The sequence below is a fragment of the Mustela erminea genome, chromosome 7, assembly GCF_009829155.1.
Source record: "Mustela erminea isolate mMusErm1 chromosome 7, mMusErm1.Pri, whole genome shotgun sequence".
In the NCBI taxonomy this organism is placed as follows: domain Eukaryota; kingdom Metazoa; phylum Chordata; class Mammalia; order Carnivora; family Mustelidae; genus Mustela; species Mustela erminea.
Window position 1 is genome coordinate 38,546,182 of NC_045620.1, and position 26,195 is coordinate 38,572,376.

The following is a 26,195-nucleotide window of genomic DNA, read 5'->3' on the forward strand; positions in this document are numbered from 1 at the left end:
AGAAAACAAAAATAAGATGAAAAATTAGTGAAAGAGAAATAAACATTAAATAAATAGATTGGAAAAAAAGGCAAAGTTGGTTCTATGAAAAAACTACTTGAATGAATGAATGAACTGAATAAAGTAAATCTGATAGGCAACAATTTTCTCTGTGTGTCACCTAAATCCCAGCAAAGGTCCAGACCTCCTCCCTCTTCTCTGAAGAGAGCCCTGACTCTCTAAAGTAATAGCAGATAGACACTCCCCCTCACTCACACTTTGTTCCAATGTAAAAGTGGCTCCCCACACCCCTGCTCCCCATCCCACACCAAAATACTGTTTCTGCAAGTCCTGAGGCCTCAAATAACTCCAGCAAGTATTTCCTTAATCTCTTCCCAACCACACAGGAGGCCCTTGAACCTAAAGGCTCAACCTGAAACAGGTGGTTGTCCCGGCTCTGGGAAAACTCGTCATATGCTTGGCTTGTCCTAGGATCTTTTGTGGCTTATCTTGCTCCCTGTCAACCTGTACATAGCAACTAACAAACTATCAGGAATAGTTTTTAATTGACCCTCATTAATAAATCAAACTCCATGCCCTCTGAAATTGCATCTTGCTCAATACATATGCAAGATCCAAACTCAGCCTATCTAAAGTAATTTTCCTAAGTACCTCACATATTTCTCTCTGATTATTTCATATTTAGATCACCCCTAAATGTAACAATTTTGCACATCACTTCTGAATAGGCTCTTTCCAAAAGTATGACCCTAAACAACTACTGTGAAATCTCTGCCTGGTCCTCATAATAACTACACAGAAGTCCAGACCCCCTTCACAGGATACAGGAGTGATCTTTATTTCAGGAGGTTTTGCATACCCTCTGGCTTATTGTTCAAAACAAACTTCTTAGACTCTTACTGTCAAACATTAAGCCCTCACTTAAAATCTATAAAGAAATCAGATGTCTTGATATTGGTCCACACTCTTCCATTCAATGTTTTTCCTTTAGCAAAACTTTACTGCCCTCCCATCCTTTTGGGTCATCCAGCACCAGATCACACTCTTTCATTTTTGACTAACCAATTCACTTTCTCTAATTCCAAATCACTTTCTTAAAAGCTCTACATAAGTAACATATATACTATGCTTTAAGCTTTAACTTTGCTTTTTCCACCAGAGACTACCTTAACCTCAGTCATCACATCTGAGAAACATGTTTAAGGGAGGAGGGATTTGGCAGTTTCACTTCATACAGGCACATATATCACAGTACTTCAATGACAGAGATAACACAACATGCTACCAGCATATTCACTAATAGGCTATGAACTTCATTATCTGGGAAGATTAAAAAACACCCAAATAAATGAACTAAGGCCTTGCTAATTAAATAGACAGCAACAAAGTCTCTTTAATAAGAGCAGGCAACCTTTTTCAATTTAGTTGTCCAATTTGGCTCTTTCCAGGAACACCTGGCCGTGGTCTGGACCTCTGGTCTTTCTTTCATTTCAGGGCATACGTTTACCTTCTCTGGATAAAATTACACTTTTTCTTTTAAATACCAGAGCTCAACTGGCCTTTGAACTGAGTCTTAAAGCAGTGGGGAACAACAGATAAAGTACTAGAAGGTAACTTCGACAATCTGGATTCTATTCCTAATGATGAAACACCATGCCTGGGACAATTGGGATGGGTTCTTTAACCTGGATTTAAACTTGACCCTCTCCAGATTCAGTATTTGACACTGACTTTAATAATACAGTAATAAGTTACTTTATTTGATATGATATTTTTAAAGCAATATCTATTTGGCTATACAATTATGAGTATACTCTCCAAAATATAATTATTAAAAATCATAAATACACAACTACTAAAGATAAGCATATTAAAAAACAAAAGGGAAAGAAAAAATGCCCACATACTTTTTCCTTTTATGCCTCAATACCTTAAAATTTTATTAGAAAATAAAGAGAAATCAAGGAATCACAAAGAGTAGGAAACAAGCTAAGTATATTCTAGGACATAAAATACAATCCAAATTAATTATGATTAATACTATATCCCAGAAATCTTAAGTTCCATTCAAATTAACCTCAGAATGTTTTCAGACTCCCACCACTCAAAAGCCAGTGTTTAAAACAAACAATCACCCAGCTAGGCTTCATTCATACATATTTCAAAATATTCTCCTCATTGTTCCTAAATACAGTTAGTGAAAATAAAAGTAGACAAATGTCCAGGGAGTACTCTGGCTGTGGACTTAATGCCTTCTATGGCCTTTCTGGGTTTCGCTAAATTTTGGGCACAGTTGAATCTGATCAGTTGTCATGCCCACAAAAGGTATTACAAACTGCCAAAACTAGAGTTTGCTTTCAACAGCGAAGTGTTATACATTAGTATTATACATTCTGTTTTGCAAATACCTTAAAATGGAATGTGTATCACCAAGTGCTCACCTTTCTAGATTGTCTCACACATGTAGACTACCTGACTGGCCCCCGGAAGCATGTGAGTTTGAAACTACCATCCTACAGAAGCTCCATAGTGTAACCAAGCTTCTTTACTTACAGACTTCTAAATCTAAGGCTTTCTCTTTCTCTCCATCAAAATATCTAAGTCCTACCCCTTTATCCAAGACCCAGCTTAAATTCTCCCTCTTGATGAAGCCTACAATGAAAAACTTTGTGAGTTTGTAGAGTGATTTCTCCATCCTACCAATTCCCATGGCCCTGACTGATTCCTTCACTCTTCTAGCACATACTCCATGGTATGAGTTCCCTTTATGTTTAATTCCCATGAACCAAATATAATGGTCAGTGCCTAGGTGTTATATACTCTATATACTCCCTAAAACCTACATAAAAGCCTGCATATAAAGGGCACTCGATAAATGTTTGCTGGTGATAATGCTGAAGTCAAAGGGAAAACAGGAATTGGGAAGAAAAACTAAGGATCCCGTGAGGCCATGACCTCTGGTGGAAACATCACTTAACGTCTGTGTACTCAAGGTGACTTGCTGATATGAGTTCCACATAACCTCGGGCTACACAAATCAACAGAGCAATGAAAATGGAGCACTGCCTATCCCTTGAGCAAATGACCCAAAATGACCATCGAAGAGAAGGCAATGCTTGCCAAAAAAGGGGGGGAGGGGGAATAATCACAAGTTTCATACAGTAAGCCTGCAAAGCAGCCCCCATTTTTATTTTATCACATGTCCAGGTCCCTTCTGGGAAAATCACACAACCCAAATAAACAGGTGCTAGCAAATGGGTAGAAATTCCTGTAGTGGTGAGGGTCCATTCTTTTTCATAGAAAAAAAAGACATGATCTAGGATTATATTTGTAAAACAGGCATTTTACCTGCATAGCAGGAAAGGAACTCGGTCAAGTTTTCTCTAGATGGGCACGCCCCCTTGTGGGCACTTCCTGACTCACCTCTATGAAATGGTCAGTTGAGATTGTGGGCTGTTTCTAAAATATCATTTCCCCACAATCATTTCCCTCTCTTACTTATATAATATCTTCAGATCTCTAAAATACTGAGGAAGTACAGTTATATTATTAGTAATATTTCAGGTATCATCTCTTTTTTCATTACATCCCCAGAACAGCAAAGCACTGTTTTAAACTAATGTATGCTTGAAGCACTTAAATAATAGATTCAAACTTACCTTCAAGGACCACAAAATTTACAACTGAAGAAAATAACATTATAGGATTGTCTCTCTCAAAATTAATATTAGAATCATCTTTTGTAGATGTTTAAGTTAGCTGAGTAAAGACACTGTTCCTAGGTACTCTGATAAGGAAAGAAAAAAATGCTCAGGGCTCCATGAGCTTACACAATATTATAAAGTAACCATACATACCAATCTTAAAATGGCAAATGTTTAGATAATTCAACAAGCATTTATAAATACCCATTATATGCACTAAGTAGAAGAAAGAAATTTGTTCTGATCTGGGTGGCATTTGAGCTGGTTGTTGGATTAGAGCTGGACTTGGATTAGAATTTCCCTTAAGGTCAGGAACACGACAGGGATGCCCAGTCTCACCACTTTTGTTCAACATAGTACCAGAAGGCCTAGCTTCTGAAGTCCTAGCCATCAGAAAACAAAAAGAAATAAAAGGCATTCAAATTGGCAAAGAGGAGGTCAAATTCTCTCTCTATTCTCAGATGAATGACATGATATTTTATGTGGAAAACCCAAAAGGCTCCACCCCCAAACTACTAGAACTCATACAGCAATTCAGCAACATGGCAGGATACAAAATCAATTCACAGAAATCAGTTGCATTTCTATACAATAACAATGTGACTGAAGAAAGAGAAATTAAGGAATTGATCCCATTTACAACAGCACCAAATACTATAAGATATCTAGGAATAAACCTAATCAAAGAAGTAAAGGATCTACAGTCTAGAGACACAGAACACTTATGAAAGAAATTGAGGAAGACACAAAGAGATGGGAAAACATTCCATGCTCATGGATTGGAAGAATAAATATAGTGAAAATGTCCATGCTGCCCAAAGCAATCTACACTTTCAGTGCAATCCCTATCAAAATACCATTGACATTTTTCACAGAGATGGAACAAACAGTCCTAAAATTTGCATGGAACTAGAAATTTTGCCAGAGGATGGCTGAAAAAGAAAACCAAAGCTGGGGGTATCATAATGTCTGACTTCAAGCTATAATACAAAGCTACAATAATCAAATAAGCATAGTCATGGCACAAAAACAGACACATAGATCAATGGAACAGAATAGAGACCCCAGAAATGGTCAACTAATCTTTGACAAATTAGGAAAGAATATCCAATGGAAAAAGGATAGTCTCTTCAATAAATAGTGCTGGGAAAATTGGACAGTCACATGCAGAACAATGAAATTGGACCATTCCTTTACACAATATACAAAGATAAACTCAAAATGGGTGAAAGACCTAAATGTGAGACAGGAATCCATCAAAATCCTAGAAGAGAACATTAACATTGGCCACAACAACCTCTTTCAAGACATGTCTATAAAGGCAAGGGAAATAAAAGCAAAACTGAACTTTCAGGACTTCATCAAGATAAAAAGCTTTTGCACCGCAAAGGAAAGGTCAATAAAACTAAGAAGCAACCCACGAAATGGGAGAAGATATCTGCAAGTGACATTACAGATAAAAGGCTGGTATCCAAGATCTATAAAGACCTTCTCACTCTACATCCAAAAAACAAATAATCCAGTCTAGAAATGGGCAGAAGACATGAACAGACACTTCTCCAAATAAGACATACCAATAGCTAACAGACACATTCAACATCACTTGGCACAGGGAAATACAAATCAAAACCACAATGAGATACCAACTTACACCAGTTAGAATGGCAAAAATTAATAAGACAGGAAACAATACGTGCTGGCAAGGATGTGGAGAAAGGGAAACCCTCCTACAGTGTTGGGAATATAAGCTGGTGCAGCCATTCTAGAAAACAGTATGGAGGTCTCTCAAAACATTAAAAATAGAGCTACCCTACAACCCAGCAATTGCAGTACTAGGTATTCACCCCAAATATACAGATGTAGTGAAAAGAAGGGGCACATTCACCCCAATGTTCATAGCAGCAATGTCCACAATAGCCAAACCATGGAAGGAGCCCAGATGTCCTTCAACAGATGAATGGATAAAGAAGAAGAGGTGGTTCATATATACAATGGAATATTACTCGGCCATCAGAAAGAATGAATACCCACCATTTGCATCAACATGGATGGAAATGGAGGGGGTTATGCTAAGTGAATTAAGTCAAACAGAGAAAGAAAATTATCATATGGTTTCACTCATATGTGGAACATAAGGAATAACATGGAGGACAACAGGGGAAAGGAGGGAAAACAGGGGAAAGAAGGGGAAGAAATTAGAGAGGGAGACAAACCATGAGACTCTGGACTCCAGGAAACAAACTGAGGGCTAGAGAAGGGAGGGGCATACAGGAATGGAGTAACCAGGTGATGGGTATTAAGGAGGGCACATATGGTGATGAGCACTCAGTGTTATACTCAATTAATGAAACGTTGAACACTACATCAAAAACTAATGATGTACTATATGCTGGCTAATTTCAATTAATAATAATAATAAATAAGAATAATAAAATTAATAATAAAATAATAAAAATAAGAATAATTAAAATTCACTGTAAACCTACAAAAAAAAAAAAGAATTTCAGCAGGCAGAGAAGTGGCTGGCATTCCATTATTATTATTACATGAAGGAAAAGAGACATAAGCAAAAACATGGAAGTGAGAACTTTCAGTAAATTCATGAAAAATCATATGTATTTGGCAAAAGAAAAAGAAAATTCCCAAAGGAAAATAATAAAAAAGTAGACTGGGTCCAAGTTTCAAGAGGATTTGTAAAATCAGGCTAATAAGATGGGTTTTAACTTACAAATAGTAAATACTCTATTGAAGTTTCTCCCAGAACAACAAGACCAATACAAGTATTTTTTAAGAAAATGTATCCTGGGATAATATACACAGGTTTAAGGAGGAAGTGAGTAAGGCTAGAAGAAGGGAAGCCAGTTATGCAGACACTGCAACTGTCCAGCAATCAATGATGAAAATTTACAGACTTGATGGAGGTAATAATACCAAAAACCAAAAAAACAGCAAAAACAAACAAACAAACAAAATGTATTCATTAAACAAATATTTTTGAGCACTTATATGCCAAACTGAGAAACCACGGTCGTTAAAAGAGATGCCTGAGGACAATAACAGTGACCTGGAGACAAACTCTGAACCACAGAGAAGGGAGTAAGGAGCTCTACTCCACCTGGAGGAAAGCTAAATGAATGACAGTGCACATGAAGTTATTAACTACACACAACTATGTAATTCCTAACTCACAGAATGTCCCAAGTTCACTTAAACAATGATTACCAAGGCACGTGTTTTACTAGGCCCACTCTGACATAATTATGCAGAACAAAGCAATAACCCTCTAATGCTGGCCCAATAACTTATCCACCCCCACAAATTTTGATTCAGTATATTAAGAGTAGAGCCTAAGAATGTTGCAAAATTCCCCAGATGAATCTAATGGTCTGCCAGGTTTAGGATATACTAGAGAAAAGAATCTTTTAATGAGAGGATCCAGAAAAGGGGTTGAACAAACTCCACATTGCTACTGAAAATAGATCAGAGAATATTCAAGCTGGAAAGAACAATGGTAATCACCTGGTCCAGCATGCTGACTTCACTGCTGAGAAAACTAAAGTCTACAAAGGCTCCATGGTTGCCCAAGGTCTCTGGACTGGTCAATGGCAGACTTAGACTAGAACTCATGGTCCACTATGCTCCATCTCTTAGCCTGTCCCTGTCCCTCAATTCCTCAAGTAATCCCAGCCTCATATCTTGAATTCTAAATGGTTCCTGGCATCTATCTATTTATCAAAGGCTGATTAGAGAAAAGGTAGCCCAATCAAGACTTTAAAACTCAAAGATAGTTCTCCTTCAACCTAATTAAGCACCGGTCCTTTCATCTGACCCTAAAACACCCCTGTTGTTACTCTGTGTGTGTGCACACATGTATACACACACTTATCTTTTCACATATTGGTTTATTCTGCTGGTCTTATTAGCTGTACATATGTCAACATCACTACATCTATAATGCGACAACGCGGGTCCTTAGTACCTGGTGATATCAAATGAGGATATATTTAAAAGATTTGACTTAGAGTCTGATGCTCTTAAGACCATGGTCTGAGTCAGCTCCTAGCTTCTTCTATCTGTCGCACCAATAAAATTCTATCCACTGGAGGTCTTTCCTTTTAGGAAAGCTACAATATGGTGGCTTCTACATTACACACAAGATCACTTGGGACTATTCCAGCGATAACAAAGAAATGCTCTTGTTTTTTCTCCACTAATTCTGTTACACTAAAATTAAAAGGAGACTCCAAAGAACAGCTGAATTGAGGGAGAATTTATAAGACTGAAAATATCTGATGCCAACTTACAAGTCCCCTAAAAAAACCACTGGTTACTTTCATTACAAAGTAAAAGCAGCAGTTAAGATTTGTCAACAATGACTTCTTGCTTCAATCTTATCTTGCTTACAACTTAAGACTCAGTGTAGATTTAAGGCATAAACTGGCATGGGTTCAAGGAAGACTTAGCAAGAAACCCAACCCACCAGCTACTGAATCTTTGTATGAGAACTGAGAAGCTTTTTCCTGACACAGGAAAAAAGATAACTGTAATTATTCAGCTACCAAGGGTTGAAAGTTCTGAATTTAAATAACTGAAGAATTGACACAAAGCACAAGAAACCACAGACATTTAAAGAATTCCTATCAAGTTATACTGCAAAGGAATGATGATCACCAGGCTCCATAACCTACATAATTGTATGAGGTAATGGTGATTAATTAAATGTAATATATTTTTTAGAGGGAAGGGAGAGGGGCACAGAGGGAGGGAGAGAGAGAGAATCTTAAGCAGGCTTCATGCCCAGGGCAGAGCCATCATGGGGCTCAATCTCATAACCCTGAGATCATGACCTGAGCTGAAATCAAAAGCCAGATGTTTAAACAAATGAGCCATCCAAGCGCCCCAAATGTAGTATATTTAAAAAAGATATTGATGTATCTGATTTATATATAAGTTCTACAGGCTTATTCAGTAATCAAGATAGGTAATGCATATGTAATTTTTAATATATTACTTACAACTCAAAGTAATCACTTAACAAAATGAATTTTCAGTTTTATGAAAAGCTTAAATATATAAACTACAGTTATTCCTGTAAAGAGAATTCAAAGAAATTTCTTCTGTTTACTCATATCTATGCATTAACCATGTTCTTAAGAAATACAACAAAACTCCAGATCAAGTAAATTTCTATAAAAGACTAATTACTCCTTTCCCTGTACACATTATAGACAGACATGTACACAAGTACAAATAGAACAATCTGAAGAAAACATGTTTTTTATGCATTTATTTTCTTTGATCTTAACCTACCTCTCACCCAAAAAATACAGTGATTTAGTATGATACAGTTAAGCGTTTACATAATAATTTCAAGATGGTGGATAAAAGAGAAAAACGTTACCCACAATATACTTCAAAAGAATAGAATATATTTATATGAAGCGCACAAAGCAAGGCCCAACATTTCCTTTCTGAAACATGTGGCCAATTTGATGTCCCTATGTGGTGGCTAAAGAACACAAAATTAAAAGTTGTAGCATCTCTTTAGAGTGGTTTTGAACACACAACATTGTATAAAGCATTGCAAAATTTTCTCAATTTGTTCATTAGAAATTGAAGAATGAAAGATATTCACAAAAAGGCCAAATTATCTTTCATTCCACTATTCTATGTAAGTACTGCTTTACCAAAAAACCAATGAAATTAATTGAAAAGTTAAATTACTTTAAAAAGTGGCAGGAGGAGGCAAAGAATTCTATGTACATTTAATTGTAAAATCTGTTATTAAAGAAAAAGGGTGACTATTTCAACAATATGCTTGTGGAAAATGAAGGCGGGGGAAAAAAGGCTTGAAACATCAGATATATTGAGATCAAACAAAACTCCCAACTTCTTTTAATATGCTAAGAATAAGAGAGTCCCTTCTGGTAATATCCAGGGCTAACTGTTTGAAACTGATATTTATGAAATCTAGATTATGGTGTACATTGAGTTAGTTTGCTTTCCCAATGTGAGTATCTTCTCTTTGTAGCAACTCAGTCCTGTGCCATGGTTAAGAACAGCAATTGGCCAATGAGTCAATCACTTCATTCCAAAAGAAAGGTTTCATTTCTTAAATATGATAAAGATTAATACTAACACAGCTATCTTTTTCTTTTTGTATCAAAACAAAGCAAAAAATAAATTTAAAACACATCATCACTTCATCACATATACTACAAGAATTACTGATACGTATTCTAACAATGAGAGTTCATGACAATACTCTTGGGGAAGACCCAGATACTACTATGAAGGAATTAGAAAGAACAGAAAAACATGCTAAAAGGTACCACGTATATGTGATCAGCAAAATTCATACTGAAAGACCCTCCAGAGGACAAATAGTTCAGGTGTTCTTACAGAAACACAGTCTTCACTTTGCCTACTTCCAATATTTACCAATTTCAGTTACCACAGTTTAAACAGAACAAGTCACTCAACAACATGGTTGAAATTTCAGTTACCATTGTATATTAACTATGAATAAGTTGCATGAAGTACAGATTTCACTGTTAGCTCTTCAGTTCACAGATCACTATGTAAACAACAGAGGCTCATCACGATCGGTAACCAGTTATGTCACTTCTTCAAAGTCTGTCATGATGGGTCACCGTGCACAGACAGCACACTGTACAGCTGTGCTGCCTCCTTAGCTCCTAGTGATAAATCCATGACATTTTACCAAAAAAATGATCACCAAAAGAGGGAACTGGCCAAAAAAGATGAAAGTGAAGCAAAGAAACAAAAAGTGATAAGGTTGGAAGCAAAATTCTAATCAAACATAAATGAGGTTAAAAAGAAACAGCTGACACTAGGAATGTTTCACACTGACACCATTCAAAATACTAAGATCTGCAATCAGAGGAAATTAGTGAAGACAAATTTTTTAACATAAATAAGGAATGTGGCCATGATAAAAAGATGTCCCAGAGGAAGTGACGTTGACAAAAAAACCTGACATTAAAGTGACTTTAAGAGAAAGACAAATATAGAGTGGAGAAGGGAGTTGGGGGAAATTGGAAGGGGAGGTGAACCATGAGAGACTATGGACTCTGAAAAACAATCTGAGGGTTTTGAAGGGACGGGGGGTGGGAGGTTGGGGTACCAGGTGGTGGGTATTATAGAGGGCACGGATTGCATGGAGCACGGGGTGTGGTGCAAAAATAATGAATACTGTTATGCTGGAAATAAAAATTAAAAAAAAAATAAATAAAGGTTAAATCATAAAAAAAAAAGAGAAAGACAAATACATATAATTTCAATTCTGTGTGGAATATAAAAAAGAAAACAAGTGAATAACAACAACAAAACAAAAACAGACTCATAAATACAGAGAACAAAATGGTGGTTGCCAAATGGAAGGAGGGTGGGAGGTGCACAAAATAGGTGAAAGAGATTAAGAGGTACAAACTTCTAGTTATAAAGTAAGTAAATCATGGAAATGGAAAGTACAGCACGGGAAACATAATCAACAATATTGTAATAATGTTGTATGATGACAGTTGGTGACTATACTTATTATCATGGTGAACATTAAATAATCCACAGTTTGCACAACATAGTTGTACAACCTGAAACTAATGTAATATTGTATACCAGCTATACCTCAATCAATAAAGAAATAAACTGCACTCGAAGGAGAAAGGAGGAAGGCAGGGAAGCAGAAAGGGAAAAAAAACAAACAAACAAACTCTGGGAGATATTCTGCAACATGGAAAGAGTAAAGGAAAAAATGTTGAAAGCTGATCCAAAACTAAAAAGGAGTTTGACAATTTACCTTGACATAAAAAGATGCTCACTCTACATCGTAAGTTACATAACAAGAAAGCAAGCGCCATTCAAACTACCCTTGATAAGTTCTTTTAACACAAATAAAACACTTTAATTCTTACTGCCACAAATGTTTCAAATTAGTATACTAAATAAATATTAGTTTTACTTACTTTTAATCATTGCTCTATACATTTATAACCAACAGTAAAAGAGTTTTTAATGTTCTGGCATAAGTGTTTAAAGGTCATGAAACAAGTGTAATTTTTTGTCATTAAGACCCCTTTACACATTTCCAGCTAGCACATTTTTATGGTCCAGCACTATCATGCAAAGTATGAACTGTCTATATGCCATAAGGGAAAGAAGTGGCAAAAGAAAAATCCAGAAGAGCTGGGTGCACCCAGAGAGGGGAGTGGAACAGAGTAAACAATGACTATTTTTGTATTATATATACAGCACTACAGTTAAATAGTAAATGTTTCCTTCTCCAGCATGTCTTCTCTCCAAGTCATGAAAAATAAACAAGGATGAAACAGAGATGCCACTTACCAAGAAAAGGCAATTACTAGAATTGACATTACTCGTTTTAATATTATATCTTAAAATCTATATATCCTGAAAAATCACAACAAAATTGTTTTTATTTGATTTTTGTGCAGATTAGTTTCTTCCACCAGTATTGGTTTATAGTAATAAAGGATATGTTAATTGTGGGGAAGGAACTGATTAAAAACTTTCTCCCCTTACACTATATGCTACAAATTGCCTACCTAAAAGCCACACTCCTCCCCCTCCTTTGACAACAAAACCACTATTTTGTTTGGAAAGACAGAGTGTCCAGCAGCAAGACATGAGCTATATAAGACAGTCATTAGGATAACCCACTCAACTTTCTAAGCTCTCTTACAGCCAAGAATAGCCAAGTGACTGAAATGTGCCTCTTCTCCACTATTCCCCAAAAAATAACTAAGGGGAAGTCTACAGGGAGACTCTGGAAAACTTTTGCATCCCAGATTTTAAAAGTAAAAGATACATCTGGCAGTAGACTCCCTACCCCCATCATCTCCCTTTTTCTCACCTTGAATGCAGATGTGACATCTAAAATTGTAGGAGCCATATTACATCCATAAGGCAAAAGGCATGAGAGAAAGGCCCAAGAGAATCCCAGATATGTTGGCTAAGCACCATTGGAAACCTAAGCTAACGCCAGCAACCAACCACCTCCAAACTTTTTATTATATGGCAACAGGCCAGGGAGAAGGAAGACAAATATGCATAGCCTAACCACAATCAGGTTTTCTATTGTTTGCCGCCAAAAACATTCCAAGGATTAACTATTCTTATTTTAAACTAAGTCAAATGTAAATGTAAATGATCAAAGACTGAGGAAAATAAAAATACTACAGTTTAGTGAGATAGCAAGCTATTAAATATTTCTCTTGCTTTAATTTTTATTTCTACTAGTATTGTGGTAATATTGGTAAAATCAATTACTTTTTTATAGAAAAACAAGAAATATCAAGGCAACAAAAATTTCCAATTGATTTATTTTCAGGATTAAAAATATTGACTTACTCTACCATATACTCTTCAAGACAATGTTTATCTCCTTCAACAGTAACAAAAATTGTCAACATTACGAAAGTTACCAAACATTCTATTCTTTTTGCTATATTTATATAACCAACTCACAGGTTATATTATATAGCTCCAACAAACAATAGTCCTGAGCCTCAATCAATGCTGGCTAACCACAACTATGCTGAAGCTATACACACAGGATAAGAAGAAAAAAACCAAATACAGGTTATTTAGAAAGTAGCTATCTGTCCTTCCCTGTCATATCTCTAAAAAAATTACTATACTTCCTCTTAAAAAGTATAACTTTCTGCCTCACTGGTTCATCATCCAGTGCTCTTTTCTTTCTGTGGCCATGTTTATTACCTTTACTATTGAAATAAGGCCTACCAAGGTTATGCAGCGAACATCTATAAGACAAAGCCTCTGGCCAGCATCTTTCTTTAATGGCAGGGCCTTAGGTCTCAATCATTTTTGTAGGCCAGTGTCAAAACACAGAGCTTTGCTTTAAAGCTCAGATACTCTGAATATTAAAAATATTTTCCTGTCAGAAAGGGGAACCCTCCTACGCTATTGGTGGGAATGCAAGCTGGTACAGCCACTCTGGAAAACAGTATAGAGGTTTCTTAAAAGTTGAAAATAGAGCTACCCTACAACCCAGCAATTGCACTGCTGGGTATTTACCCCAAAGATAAAGATGTAATGATCTGAAGGGGCACCTGCACCTCAATGTTTATAACAACAATGTCCACAATAGCCAAATTATGGAAAGAGCCAAATGTCCATCAACAGATGAATGGATAAAGAAGATGTGGTACATACATACAAGGGAATATTACTCAGCCATCAAAAAAGGAAATCTTGCCATTTGCAATGATGTGGATGTAACAAGAGGATATCATGCTAAGCAAAATAACTCAATCAAACAAAAACAATTCTCATATAACCTCACCAATACATGGAGTTTCAGAAACAAGGCAGAAGATCATAGGTGGGAAGAGCGAAAAATGAAACAAGATGAAATAAGAGAAACAAATCATAACTCTTAATCTCAGGAAATAAGCTGAGGATTGCTGGAGTGGAGGGGAGTGAGAGGGATGGGGTAGCTGGGTGATGGACATTGAGGAGGGTAAGTGTTGTGGTGAGTACTGTGTATTATATAAGATTGATGAATCACAGACCTGTACCCCTGAAACAAATAATACATTATATGTTAAGAATAGTAAAAAATAATTTTCCTGTCATTTAAGATATCTAAAATACTCCACCCAACGTAATTAATTTGGGCAGCAGTTTTCTTACCCTTCCTCCCCTCCTTTTTCTTTTCTTGGCTAAGTGAATTTAAGGTTACAGGTCACAATGGCAAAGACTATTGTGGCTACATCAATTATAGCCACAAACAACTTGAATATCTACTATCACTTTTGTTCCCAATAACAGCTCCGCTATGGGAGAATATCACAATTTCCTTAAAGATAAGAAAAGTGAGCCTTTGGACACCTGGGTGGCTCAATTGGTTAAGCCTCTGCCCCTGTTTGGCTCAAGTCATGATCCCAGAGTCCCAGGATCAAATCCCACATCATGCAGCCCACTGAGCGGGAGGCTCGCTTCTCCCTCTGACCCTCCTCCTTCCATACTTTCTCTCACTCACTCTCTCTCTCAAATAAATAGATAAAATTTAGGAAGGAAGGAAGGAAGGAAGGAAGGAAGGAAGGAAGGGAGGGAGGGAGGAAAAGAAAGGTAAAAGAAAGAAAATAAAAGAAAACTGAGCCTTTTTATGATAAATGACTTACTGAATTATAGACCATAACTGACAATGGTACAGTCTCCTGACCTCAGATCTCTCTCTCTTTCTTACTACTCCATGGCAAAACTTCTCAAAAGAATCATCTGCACCCTTGTTCTCCCTGATTAACCTGTGCCACGCTGGTCCATAATCCACTGTGTCACAGAAACTATCCTTATCTAGGCCCACAGTCTTCAGTTGCTAAATCCAAAGGTCAGTTCTCTGCCCTCTTAGCATTGCTCCATCCAGATGATGACTGACTTTGAACTACTCCTCTATGGCTTCCTAGACACTCTTCTGGTGATACATCTGTCTCACTCACTGCATCTTCTTTCTCCTTTGCTGGGTTTTCCTCTTCCCAACTTGTACATGTTTAACTGGCTCAGGGTTCAATTTTCAGACCCCTATCTTCTCTCACTACTAAGTGAGCTCATCTAGCCACATGTATGTATGTAACTTTTGATGCCAATAATTCCCAAGTGGAAATCTCCTTTCTGATCTGTCCATAAGCTTCAGATATATGTAACCCAAATCCACAGTTAATCTTTCCTCCTGCTGTATCAAGCTTTTTATTGAAAAATCCTCCTTAAAAAAGAAAAAGAAAAAAAAAGGAAGAAAAAAAGAAAAATCCTCCTAACCAGTATGGTAAGTGGTTGGTTAAATTTTTCAAAAGTTGAATATTCTCTGGGTAAAGTGGAGAATCATTTAAAAACAAAGTACACATAACTTAAACATTTTCTTCTTATTTAAAACACAAAGGTTCATTCATTAGCCAATCTTTTTATATAACACCAAAGCCTTTTCTTTGAATGTAGGCCCACAACTAAATGTTCCATATCATCTTTCTTATATAAACTATAATACACTGAACTGTCCTAGGATTTCAAGTTTCATTTTATCTAAAATAGAACAAGAACATAAAGACACTAACAACACACCCAGAATGCTTTTAGATTTTTATGATTTTTCTCTTTTACAGCTGGCATGTCTATACTTAATTCTATGACAATTTTTTATGAACCAACTTTATTTTTTCAAGTTAGCTCTCAAACAAACAACAATCTTACCTTACAAACCCACAACTCTCTTTTTTAAACTCAGTATTCATCAGTTTACATGACACTTAATGATTTATATAATTACAGTAATAATAACAAACATAACGGGGTTCTTGGTGGCATATAATTCAACTGAAAGGAGCAGAATAGCATGGTACACTAAATGATGTTCTATTAGCTTTAGGGCGTTTAGGGTGCTGTTGGCATCAGGTAATGTGTCTTATGGTGAAATTGGAAAGTATTGGTTAATCTGAGTCCATTAAGGGGAAATGAGCCAAATTTCCACTTCTTACATCTATCACCATGAAGCCATGCCTCCTCCAGGCCTCCTTACCTCAGTAAACGGCAATACTCAGTCACTGAAGCTAAAACCTTTCATTCTTCTCTCTTCCTTACCAGTATCTAAGACAGCAAAAATGCCTATCTTTCTAGGAACTCTCAAAAGATGTCCCTGATACAGTTACTTCTCTCCAATGTCATCCCTATCAGTCCCTGTTGTCAACATCTCCCAACTGGAATAACTTCCTAACTAGTCCCCTCACTTCTACTCTTGCCCCACACTCGGATGACACAAAACAGCCCAAGAGAATGCTGTAAAATGTGAATGAGATGGCATCACTTCTCTACTTTCAACTCTTCCATGGCTACTCGTTATTCATGAAATAAAATGGAAACTCCCCGCCATAATCTACCAGATCCTAATGGAGCCAGCACCCAGCTACGTCCCCAGCTCCATTTCATACCATTCTCCCCTTGCACTCTGCTTTAGGCAACTGGCGTGCTTCTCCATTCCCTCCATTGCATATGCAGTTCATTATGCCTGGAATGAGTTCTCTGACTCTTCATAAAATTCACATCTCATTTTTCAATGATTATGTCCTCAGAGAGAACTATCATGATGACTCTAGCTAAAGGAGTCTTCCTTTAAGGCTCTTGTGACTCACATCCAAGTTATTCTGTATCATATCATCTTAAGGTAGTGTTTTCCTTCCTAACAGTTACCAAACATGGTAACTAGCTTACTTAATTATATACTTGTATGTTTCTGTTTCTTTCCACTAAAAGGTAGAGTTTCATTATTGTATGAATTTCTTCCACCTTGTTCACCATTGTTTTTCTTACTACCCAGCTCCGTAACAAGAGTAACAGCTTAATAAATATTTTCTGAAGAAAAAAAAATTAATCTTCTGAATAAGACCAGCTAAATATATTCTCTATGAGATCAACTGCATAAAAATCCTAAACTCATGTACAAAAAAAAAAAAAAAAAAAAATCCTAAACTCATATATAAGAACGTTCAGAGTAGGGGCACCTGGGTGGCTCAGTGGGTTAAGCGTCTGCCTTCAGTTCTGGTCATGATCCCAGGGTCCTGGGATGGAGCCCCATGCTGGACTCCTTGCTCAGTGGGGAGCCTACTTCTCCCTCTCCCTCTGCCTACCGCTTCTCCTGGCTGCACTCTTTCTGTGTGTCAAATAAATAAATTTTAAAAATCTTAAAAAAAAAGAATGTTCAGAACAGCTTTATTCACAGTAGTTAAAATCTGGAAACAAACCAAATGTCTATCAATAAGAGAACAGAAAAACAAATTACAGTATATTCACACTAGGAAATATTAATCACTCAATACATTAAAAAAGAATGAGCCCATGTCTCAAAGGTACTTTGCAAAATCAACCAAAAAGAAAAGAGTACCTTTTGTATGATTTTAACTATATAAAGTTTTAAAAAAATACAAAACATCTATGGTGAGAAAAATCAGAGTAGCAGTTACCAGTGGAGGGTCAAGACTGGTTGGAAGGAAGCACAAAAAGAACTGGAAATGTTCTACTTCTTGACAGGTATGTGAGTTGCATGGGTATACACATTAATAAAAATGACTAAATTACTCACTGCATGCAAATTTTACCAGTTTTTTAAAAGGTCAAAAGTCTTAAATTTGCTCGCTCAGATATCACATGGGGTATAGAAACCCAAGAAATGGAACCACACTATCCACTTTCACCAAGACCTACCTACTAATTTGTTCATTCACATGCTAATTTCCTACTCCTTTCTGGAAGAAAATGAAAAGATTTAGACCAAAAAAATTTGATTAATTGTTCCTTGTAGCAACATACTGGGAAAATATATAACACTATGAAAGATAACTTATTATTCATTTATATAGAGTAAATAAAACTATGACAGAAAGCATAAACAGTATATAAGCAATCATAAAAGGAATAACCAATAAAGAACATTAATGAGATGTCAAAGTACATCAAATGCCTGTAATATGAGACACCCATCATGAATTGGGTGCTAACAAACCCCAAGCCATAGGCTAAACAAGAATGTTGTGGTTTTCAACTTCTCACTAGCCCTCAAAACACCTAAGATGTGCAACACATGGACTCATGACAGCACAGTGATGTGCAAAATGCAAACAAAGAATATAAAAGACTAAGAAACAGAGACATGTAATTAGAATGTAAAAACAAATCTACATAAATTCAATATACACATTTCCTTATAAACACACTCTACCCTCTAAATAGCCATGTTAAGAATCACTATCCAGAGCTACAAGAACCAAAACAGTAGTCATGGGCCACATGTACCTACTGAGCACTTAAAATGTGGCAAGAGCATATGAGAAACTGAATTTTTAATTTCATTAAATGTTAACTAATTTTAATTTTAAAACATATTTAATTATTAGAAAGTTTTCAGTATGTTCAGAATAAACTGTTATGTAAACCTACTTTTTCAACTGTTAATTTTGTTAAATTTAAGTACAAACCAAATATTTCCAATGAAAACTTAGTGCCATAATTGAGATGTTAAATATAAAATATACACCAGTTTTGAAGACTTAATTAAAAAATGAAAAAAAGGGGAACCCTCCTACACTGTTGGTGGGAATGCAAGCTGGTGCAACCACTCTGGAAAACAGCAAGGAGGTTCCTCAAAAAGTTGAAAATAGAGCTACCTTATGACCCAGCAATTGCACTACTGGGTATTTACCCTAAAGATACAAATGTAGTGATCCAAAGGTGCACATGCACCCAAATGTTTATAGCAGCAATGTCCACAATAGCCAAACTATGGAAAGAACCTAGATATCCCATCAACAGATGAATGGATAAAGAAGATGTGGTACATATATACAATAGAATACTATGCAGCCATCAAAAGAAATGAAATCTTGCCATTTTGCAACGACGTGGATGGAACTAGAGGGTATTAAGCTTAGCGAAATAAGTCAATCAGAGAAAGACAACTATCATATGATATCCCTGATATGAGAAAGTGGAGATGCAATGGGGGTGGGGGGGCTTAAGAGGGTAGGAAAAGAATAAATGAAACAAGATGGGATCAGGAGGGAGAAACCAAAAGAGACTCTTAATGTCACAAAACAAACTGAAGGTGGCCAGGGGGAAGGGTGTAGGGAGAAGGTAGTGGGGTTATGGACATTGGGAAGGGTATGTGCTATGGTGAGTGCTGTGAAGTGTGTAAACCTGCCGATTCACAGACCCGTGCCCCTGGGCTAATAATACATTATATGTTTATAAAAAAATAATTTTTTTTTAAAATGAAAAAGCTCAACAGCTCACGAATAATTTTTCCACTGGTTATATTTCTGAAGGGATATTTTGGATTCACTGGTTTAAACAAAATAATTATTAAAATTAATTTCACCTCTTTCTTCTTACTTTTTAAATGTGACTACTAGAAAACTTAACAGTACATATGTGGCATGCATTGTATTTCTACTAGAAAGTACTATTCTAAAGCTGATATGTCTAAACACAGATTATAGATATCATTATGATACACTAATGGTTAATATTTCAAACACCTCCTGACCTTTTCACTTGATTGTCTTCTTTTCTTTAGTTGAATGAAATCTGTTTCCACTCTTTCTGCCAGCTCTAGTTTCCTCTTGTTCCTTTTAAATGCAGCTAAACTGAATCCTATAAAAGAAACATTAAAAATAACATTTGAGAAATATTAGGGTAATGAAGTAATGAGATATCCTGAAGAGCCTTTCTTAAGAACGATGAAAAAAGGATTAAAAAAAGTTTTTCCAATGTACACTGAAGTGATAGGAGAATAAGAGAAATAACCTAAGGTTAAAGAAGTAAGAAAAATATTAAATCCAGATAGGCAAATCAGTCCTGAAGGTAGATGGCACCCAGTGGTATCTGCTAACGCATGCTACTGCCAACTTTGGTTTTGAAGGTCTCTGTGCATAAAGGACAAGGAATGAAATCTAGAGGCAATACAGCATGAGAAAACATACTAGAGATTTTCCACAAAAAAAGTAAGGAATCTCAAGGAGTAACATGCCCAGTGAAAGGGAAAAACTAGAAAAGGCCACTGTAAACAAAGAAACAGGAAGTTTCAGCTGTGGCTATAAATGTAAAGGAGGGAAAGTCTCACTAGAAAATTCATGAACAAAAAGTACATTCAGACAAATTTGAAGAATTCTTATTATCTGTGTGGTCTGAGAACACACACACATACACAAACACACACACACACACACACAAGTGATCTTGGTGTTGCAGAGCTTTAAAAACTCATCAAAAACAAATGCAAATACTGCCTGGAAAAACACATCTTAACTTACCAGACCTCAGAGAATTCCCAAGTTCCAATTAACATGAGCCCATAGTTTAAAAAAAAAATTACAAAATACATGAGAAATGAACCACCAAAAATAACAGACTAAAAGCCAGCCAAATATAAGAAAGGATAACATGACCTATAATGGCCTCAAATAATGAAATAATCAGATATAGAATGTAAAACATGTTTATCCTCACAGAAATTAAGAAAAAATATATTGAAAATATAATTAAGGCATAAAAAATTATAAAATGACCAGGCAGACTTAAGAAAAATGGAGCTTCTAAAGATAAGAAATATAATAATTAAAAATTTTAAACTTGACGTATAGATTTCAACAGCCAATTAGATTCAGCTGATAAAAGAGAAATTCTAAACTAGAATACAATGCTAAAGAGACAGAGTTTTCTGATTATGGCAGACTAAATTATTCAGAGTAATTCTCCTACTTAATTTACTAAAAATGTTGGATAAAATATTAAGAAATATCATCTTAAAAACATTAGAACCCTTATAAAAAGTACCAAGCTAAATTCTGGGGTAAACTGAGGACTAATGCTGTTAATATTGCACTACGAGCATGTGCCAACACTAGCACACATGAGTTCGGTTAAATGGCATCAAAGAGAGACATAAGTCAAGCCCAGAGCCCATCAGAGGTGGGAGTTTCATAAGACACACTTCCCACAAAATGCTGGGGACTGAAAGAGCTAATGCTCCCATAATAGAGCTGATTCAGAACTATGCAAGTCCACTCAGTCCATTCCTACCTTCTATCTCAACACCAACTACATTGAGCAAGACTGTCTTGGATCTAGGGGGGAAAAGAATGAGGAGGAGGAAAAGGATAGGGATAAGAGGACTTAGAAAGAGAAAAAAATACCCCTGAGAAGTCCAGAGTTGACTGGAGCACTTGCATAGAGATTTGCAAACACGTAGTCTGGGTGGGTCAGGGAATGTTAAACTTCAAATTAAGTTTAAGTAGATTCTGATTAATGGTGTGTAAAATAATGGAAAATATATATATTTGTCTCTACCCTTAGTTCCTAGGAAAGATCTCTTAAAATCCTTGTAATTTCCTAAATTATAACAGCACTAGGACCATCTTTTGTTCTACTGTTTGGTCATTGACGCCAGTTTCTAACAGAGCTCCTAAATCCCTTGGCATTCCTTGGTTGATACGAATGTCTTTTGCTTTAATGAGGCAACTCTCTTAGTGGGCTCCCAGATAGCATCAGCATGAAGACTAGTCACCAGAAAGACTAAACCATGATTAAAATCTTGAAATTTTCAGCCCCATCCCCATCCACTGGGAAGGAGGGAAGCACTGGCAATTGAGCTAAAGAGTATGCATGCCTACATGATGAAACCTCCGCAAAAATTCCAAAAGTACAAGGTCTGGGGAGTTCCCAGGTAGCTAAGCATACATGTCAGGAGGATGATACAAGTTAACTGAACCCAAGAATGGGGTCACGGGAACCTCTGATTTATACCCAGTTGGTCAGAAGCACAAGTGACAACCTAGACTTTCAACCAGTATCTAAAGAGGAGGTGGCAGATTTATGAGACAAATTCTAACTCCAGCTGGAGTCAGTATTGAACTGAATTGTAGGACACCCAGATGGCGTCAAAGAATTGCTTGGTGTAGAAACCCCCACATCTGGTGTCAAAAGTGGTGTTAGAGAGGTGTTTTTATTGTTTGTTTGTTTGTATTTTAATTTATTTGACAGAGAGCATGCACACAAGTGGGGGGCGGGGCAGAGGGAGAAGCAGACTTCCCAATGAGCAGGGAGCCTGACATGGGACTCGATCCCAGGGCCCCAAGATGATGACCTGAACCAAAGGCAGATACTTAACCAACTGAGCCACTAAAGTGCCCCGATGTAGAGAGTTCTGAGTATGACAGCAGTATGAGAGTAAAGGACAGAAGAGTGTTTTTCATATAAACAGTGCACATATAACTGGCAAAAATAAATGCAAAAAATAGTATCTAGACAAAAATGCCTCCATCCTAGGCCACGGTGAAACCACACAAATAATTATTCAAGGGCCATGATAAGCACACAGTCAAAGATAATCAGGCACAAAAAAAAAAAAAAAAAAAATGGGGCACCATAAATGAGAACATGCAGGAAAAATATTCTAATTTGGATCTCAGATACCAGAATTATCAGGCATAAATATGAAACAAGTACACTTCTAATGATTAAAAAAGATTTTAAAAACATGAAAAACATCTACAGTTCATACCATAAACTAAAAGAAACCAGGCTCTTAAAAAACAAAACAAAAACAGAACTCCTAGAAATAAATAACCAAAAGGAAGACCTCAGTGTACATGTTTGGTAGCTGATAGGATAGAGAAAAAAGAGCTGGTAAATTAGAAGACTAATCAGAAAAAAGTTAGCCAGAATGTAGCTAATGGAGATTAAATGGAACTAGAGGTATTATGATAAGTGAAGTAAGACAATCAGAGAAAGAAAATTATCATATGATCTCACTATACGCAGAATTTACAAAACAAGGCAGAGGATCATAGGGGAAGAGAGGAAACAATGAAACAAAGTGAAACCAGAAAGGGACACAAGCCATAAGAGACTCTTAAACTTAGGATACAAACTGAGGGTTGCTGGAGGGGAGAAGGGTGGGGGGATGAGATGGCTGGGTGATGGACACTGGGGACGGTATGTGTTGTGATGAGCACAGGGTATTGTGTAAGACTGATGAATCACAGACCTGTACCCTGAAACAAAGAATACATTATATGATAAATTTTAAAATATTCAAAAAATAAAATAAAAGAGATAAAATGATAGAAAACACAGAAGAAACATTAAGAAATAGGGTAGATAATGTGAAAAGGTCTAATATTGTGTTTAATCAGAATTTCAAAGGTGAAAGTAAAAGAATAGGATATAGGTAATGTTTTAAAAAACTGATTAAGAGGGACTCCTGTGTGGCTCAGTTGGTTAAGTGTCTGCCTGCAGCTCAGGTCATGATCCCAGGGTCCTGGGATCAAGTCCCACATCAGGCTCCCTTGCTTGGCAGGGAGCGTACTTCTCCCTCTGCCTGCCACTCCCCACTGCTTCTGCTCTTTCTCTCTCTCTCTGACAAATAAATAAATAAAAATCTTCCCAAAAAATAAAATAACAAAAAATAAAAAATAAATAAAAAATGGAATAAGATTTTTCCAAAATTATAAAAGCCACTAATCTACAGATTTAATAAATTGTAAACAATATCCATAAATTAAAATCATAAAAGACCATAACAAGATACATTAAGTAAAATAGAATATGAACAATGAAATAGAAAAATCTAAAAATAGCAAAAGGGAAAACAGGTTACCTTCAAATAAGTGACAATTAAAATGACAGCCGTCTTTTCAACAGCAAAAAAAGGAAGCCTGAGACAATAGACTAATTACTAACAATGTGCTGAAAAGAAATATGTCTTGATTCAGAACACTATATTCAGTGAAAATATCCTTCAAAAATGAAGGGAAAATAAGAATTGTTTTATATAAACAAGAATGAGCAAATTCATCACCAACAAGACCTGTACTAATGAAAATACTAAAGGGTGTTCTTCAGAAACAGAGAAAATAACACAAAGTGGAAGCCGAAAGAAAAAAAGAAGTGGAAGAGATTAAATGCAAAGGAAAAAGTAAATGGGCAAATCTAAATGAAAATTGACTGTTATAAAATAATAATGTTTCCCACTGTTTTAAATGCATACTGAGTTTTAAAATATAAACACAAAAGTTGGGAAGGTGTTAAATGTAGTTCATTCAAGTATTCTATAGTCCTTGAATTGTCTGAGAAGTGATTAAAAAGTACTACCTTCTAATAGACTTGCATAAGTCAATTATGTATGTTGAAATTTCTAGGTTAATTCAAAGAGAATGGTAAAAGAAGTCAATACAGGGTGCCTGAGTGGCCCAGTCAGGTAAGCGTTTGACTCTTGATTTCAACTCAGGTCATGATCCCAGGGTTGTGAGATCAAGCCCTGTGTCAGGCTCTGTGTTAGGTGTGCAACCGCCTTGAGATACTCTCTCCCTCACCCTCTGCCCCTCCCCTTGCTCTCTCTCTCTCTCTCTCTCTCTCTCTCTGTGGGGGGAAAAAAAAGGAAATACAAACATATTAATAAAAAAGAAAATGTAATGCTAGAAAATAATACTAAAGAAGGCAAGAAATGAGATATAGAAGGAAGCATATGGGGGACAATGTCCCACCATGTGGGACAAATAAGAAACAAAGAATAAAAGAGAAAATTCAAATCCAAATATATGAGTAACTGAATGAAACATAAATGGACTAAATGAACCAATTAAAATACAAAGATCACCCAAAAAATGTTTAAATGTATGTGCTGCTTCTAAGAGAAACATCTTAAATATAAGAATACACAGAAAGACTGAAAACAAAAAGAAAGATATACATGCAAACACTAACCAAAGGAAGCTATTGCAGTTATTCTTTTTATTTCTTTCTTTCTTTCTTTCTTTCTTTTTTTTTTTGAGAGAAAGAGAGTGTAAGTGGAGGGGGGAGGGGCAAATGGAAAGAGAAAGAGAGAATCTTAAGCAGTCCCTACATCCAGTATGGAGCCAATGAGGGGCTCAATCTCATGTCCCTGAGATCATGACCTGAGCCAAAATCAAGAGTCAGATGCTTAATTGACTGAGCCACCCAGGCACCTCTACAGTTATTTTAGTATCAAACAAGTAGACTTCAAGGCAGCAAGCATTACTAGATTTGGAATGCTATTTCTTTAAAATAGAAAGGTCAATGAACCAAAGTTTTTTGTGGGGCTGTTAATACATCCAAGTAAATATATGGCAACTAAAGCAAAAGAAAACAAAAATTAAGTTCTTTCATAATACAGTATGTGATAAATACAAGAAATATAAGTTGTTTTTAACATTTAAAAAATCAAATAATTCATTAGACTAACAAATTAATGTCCTCCTTTTCTCCAAAGAAGACATACAAATGGCTAACACATGAAAAATGCTCCACATCACTTGGCTCAGGGAAATACAAATCAAACCACAATGAGATAGTACCTTACACCAGTTAGAATGGCAAAAATTAACAAGACAGGAAACAACAAATGTTGGCAAGGATGTAGAGAAATGGGGAACCTCTTACACTGTTGGTGCAAATGCAACCTGGTACAACCACTCTGGAAAACAGTATGGAGGTTCCTCAAGAAGTTAAAAATAGAGCTACCCTATCACCCAGTAAACGCACTACTGGCTATTTACCCCAAAGATACAGACATAGTGAAAAGGGATACTGAACCCCAATGTTCATAGCAGCAATGTCTGCAATAGCCAAACTGTGGGAGGAGCCTAGATGTCCTTTAACAGATGAATGGATAAAGAAGATGTGGTTCATACATAAAATGGAATATTACTCAGCCATCAGAAAGGATGAATACCTATCATTTACATCAACATGGATGGAACTAAAGGGTATTATGCTAAGAGAAATAAGTCAAGCAGAGAAAGACAATTATATGGCTTCACTCATATGTGGAATATAAGAAATAGCACAGAGAATCATAGGGGAAGTAAGGGAAAACTGAATGGGAAGAAATCAGAGAGGGAGACAAACCATGAGAGACTCTTGACTTTG

The 26,195-nt window shown here is 36.2% G+C and overlaps 1 protein-coding gene across 9 annotated transcripts in view; it reads right to left on the reverse strand.

Moving 5' to 3' along the window:
* Window positions 1-26,195, reverse strand: part of TASP1 (taspase 1) — a 264,514-nt gene that overhangs the window by 164,732 nt on the left and 73,587 nt on the right. For all 9 annotated transcript variants that reach the window (XR_004287596.1, XR_004287593.1, XR_004287595.1 and 6 more), the window contains one exon: window positions 19,792-19,898. Coding sequence is in view for 3 of the 9 variants with exons in the window: in XM_032351428.1 (XP_032207319.1) it covers window positions 19,792-19,898 (107 nt within the window). In the remaining 6 variants the exon portion in view is untranslated. The remainder of the gene's footprint in view (window positions 1-19,791; window positions 19,899-26,195) is intronic.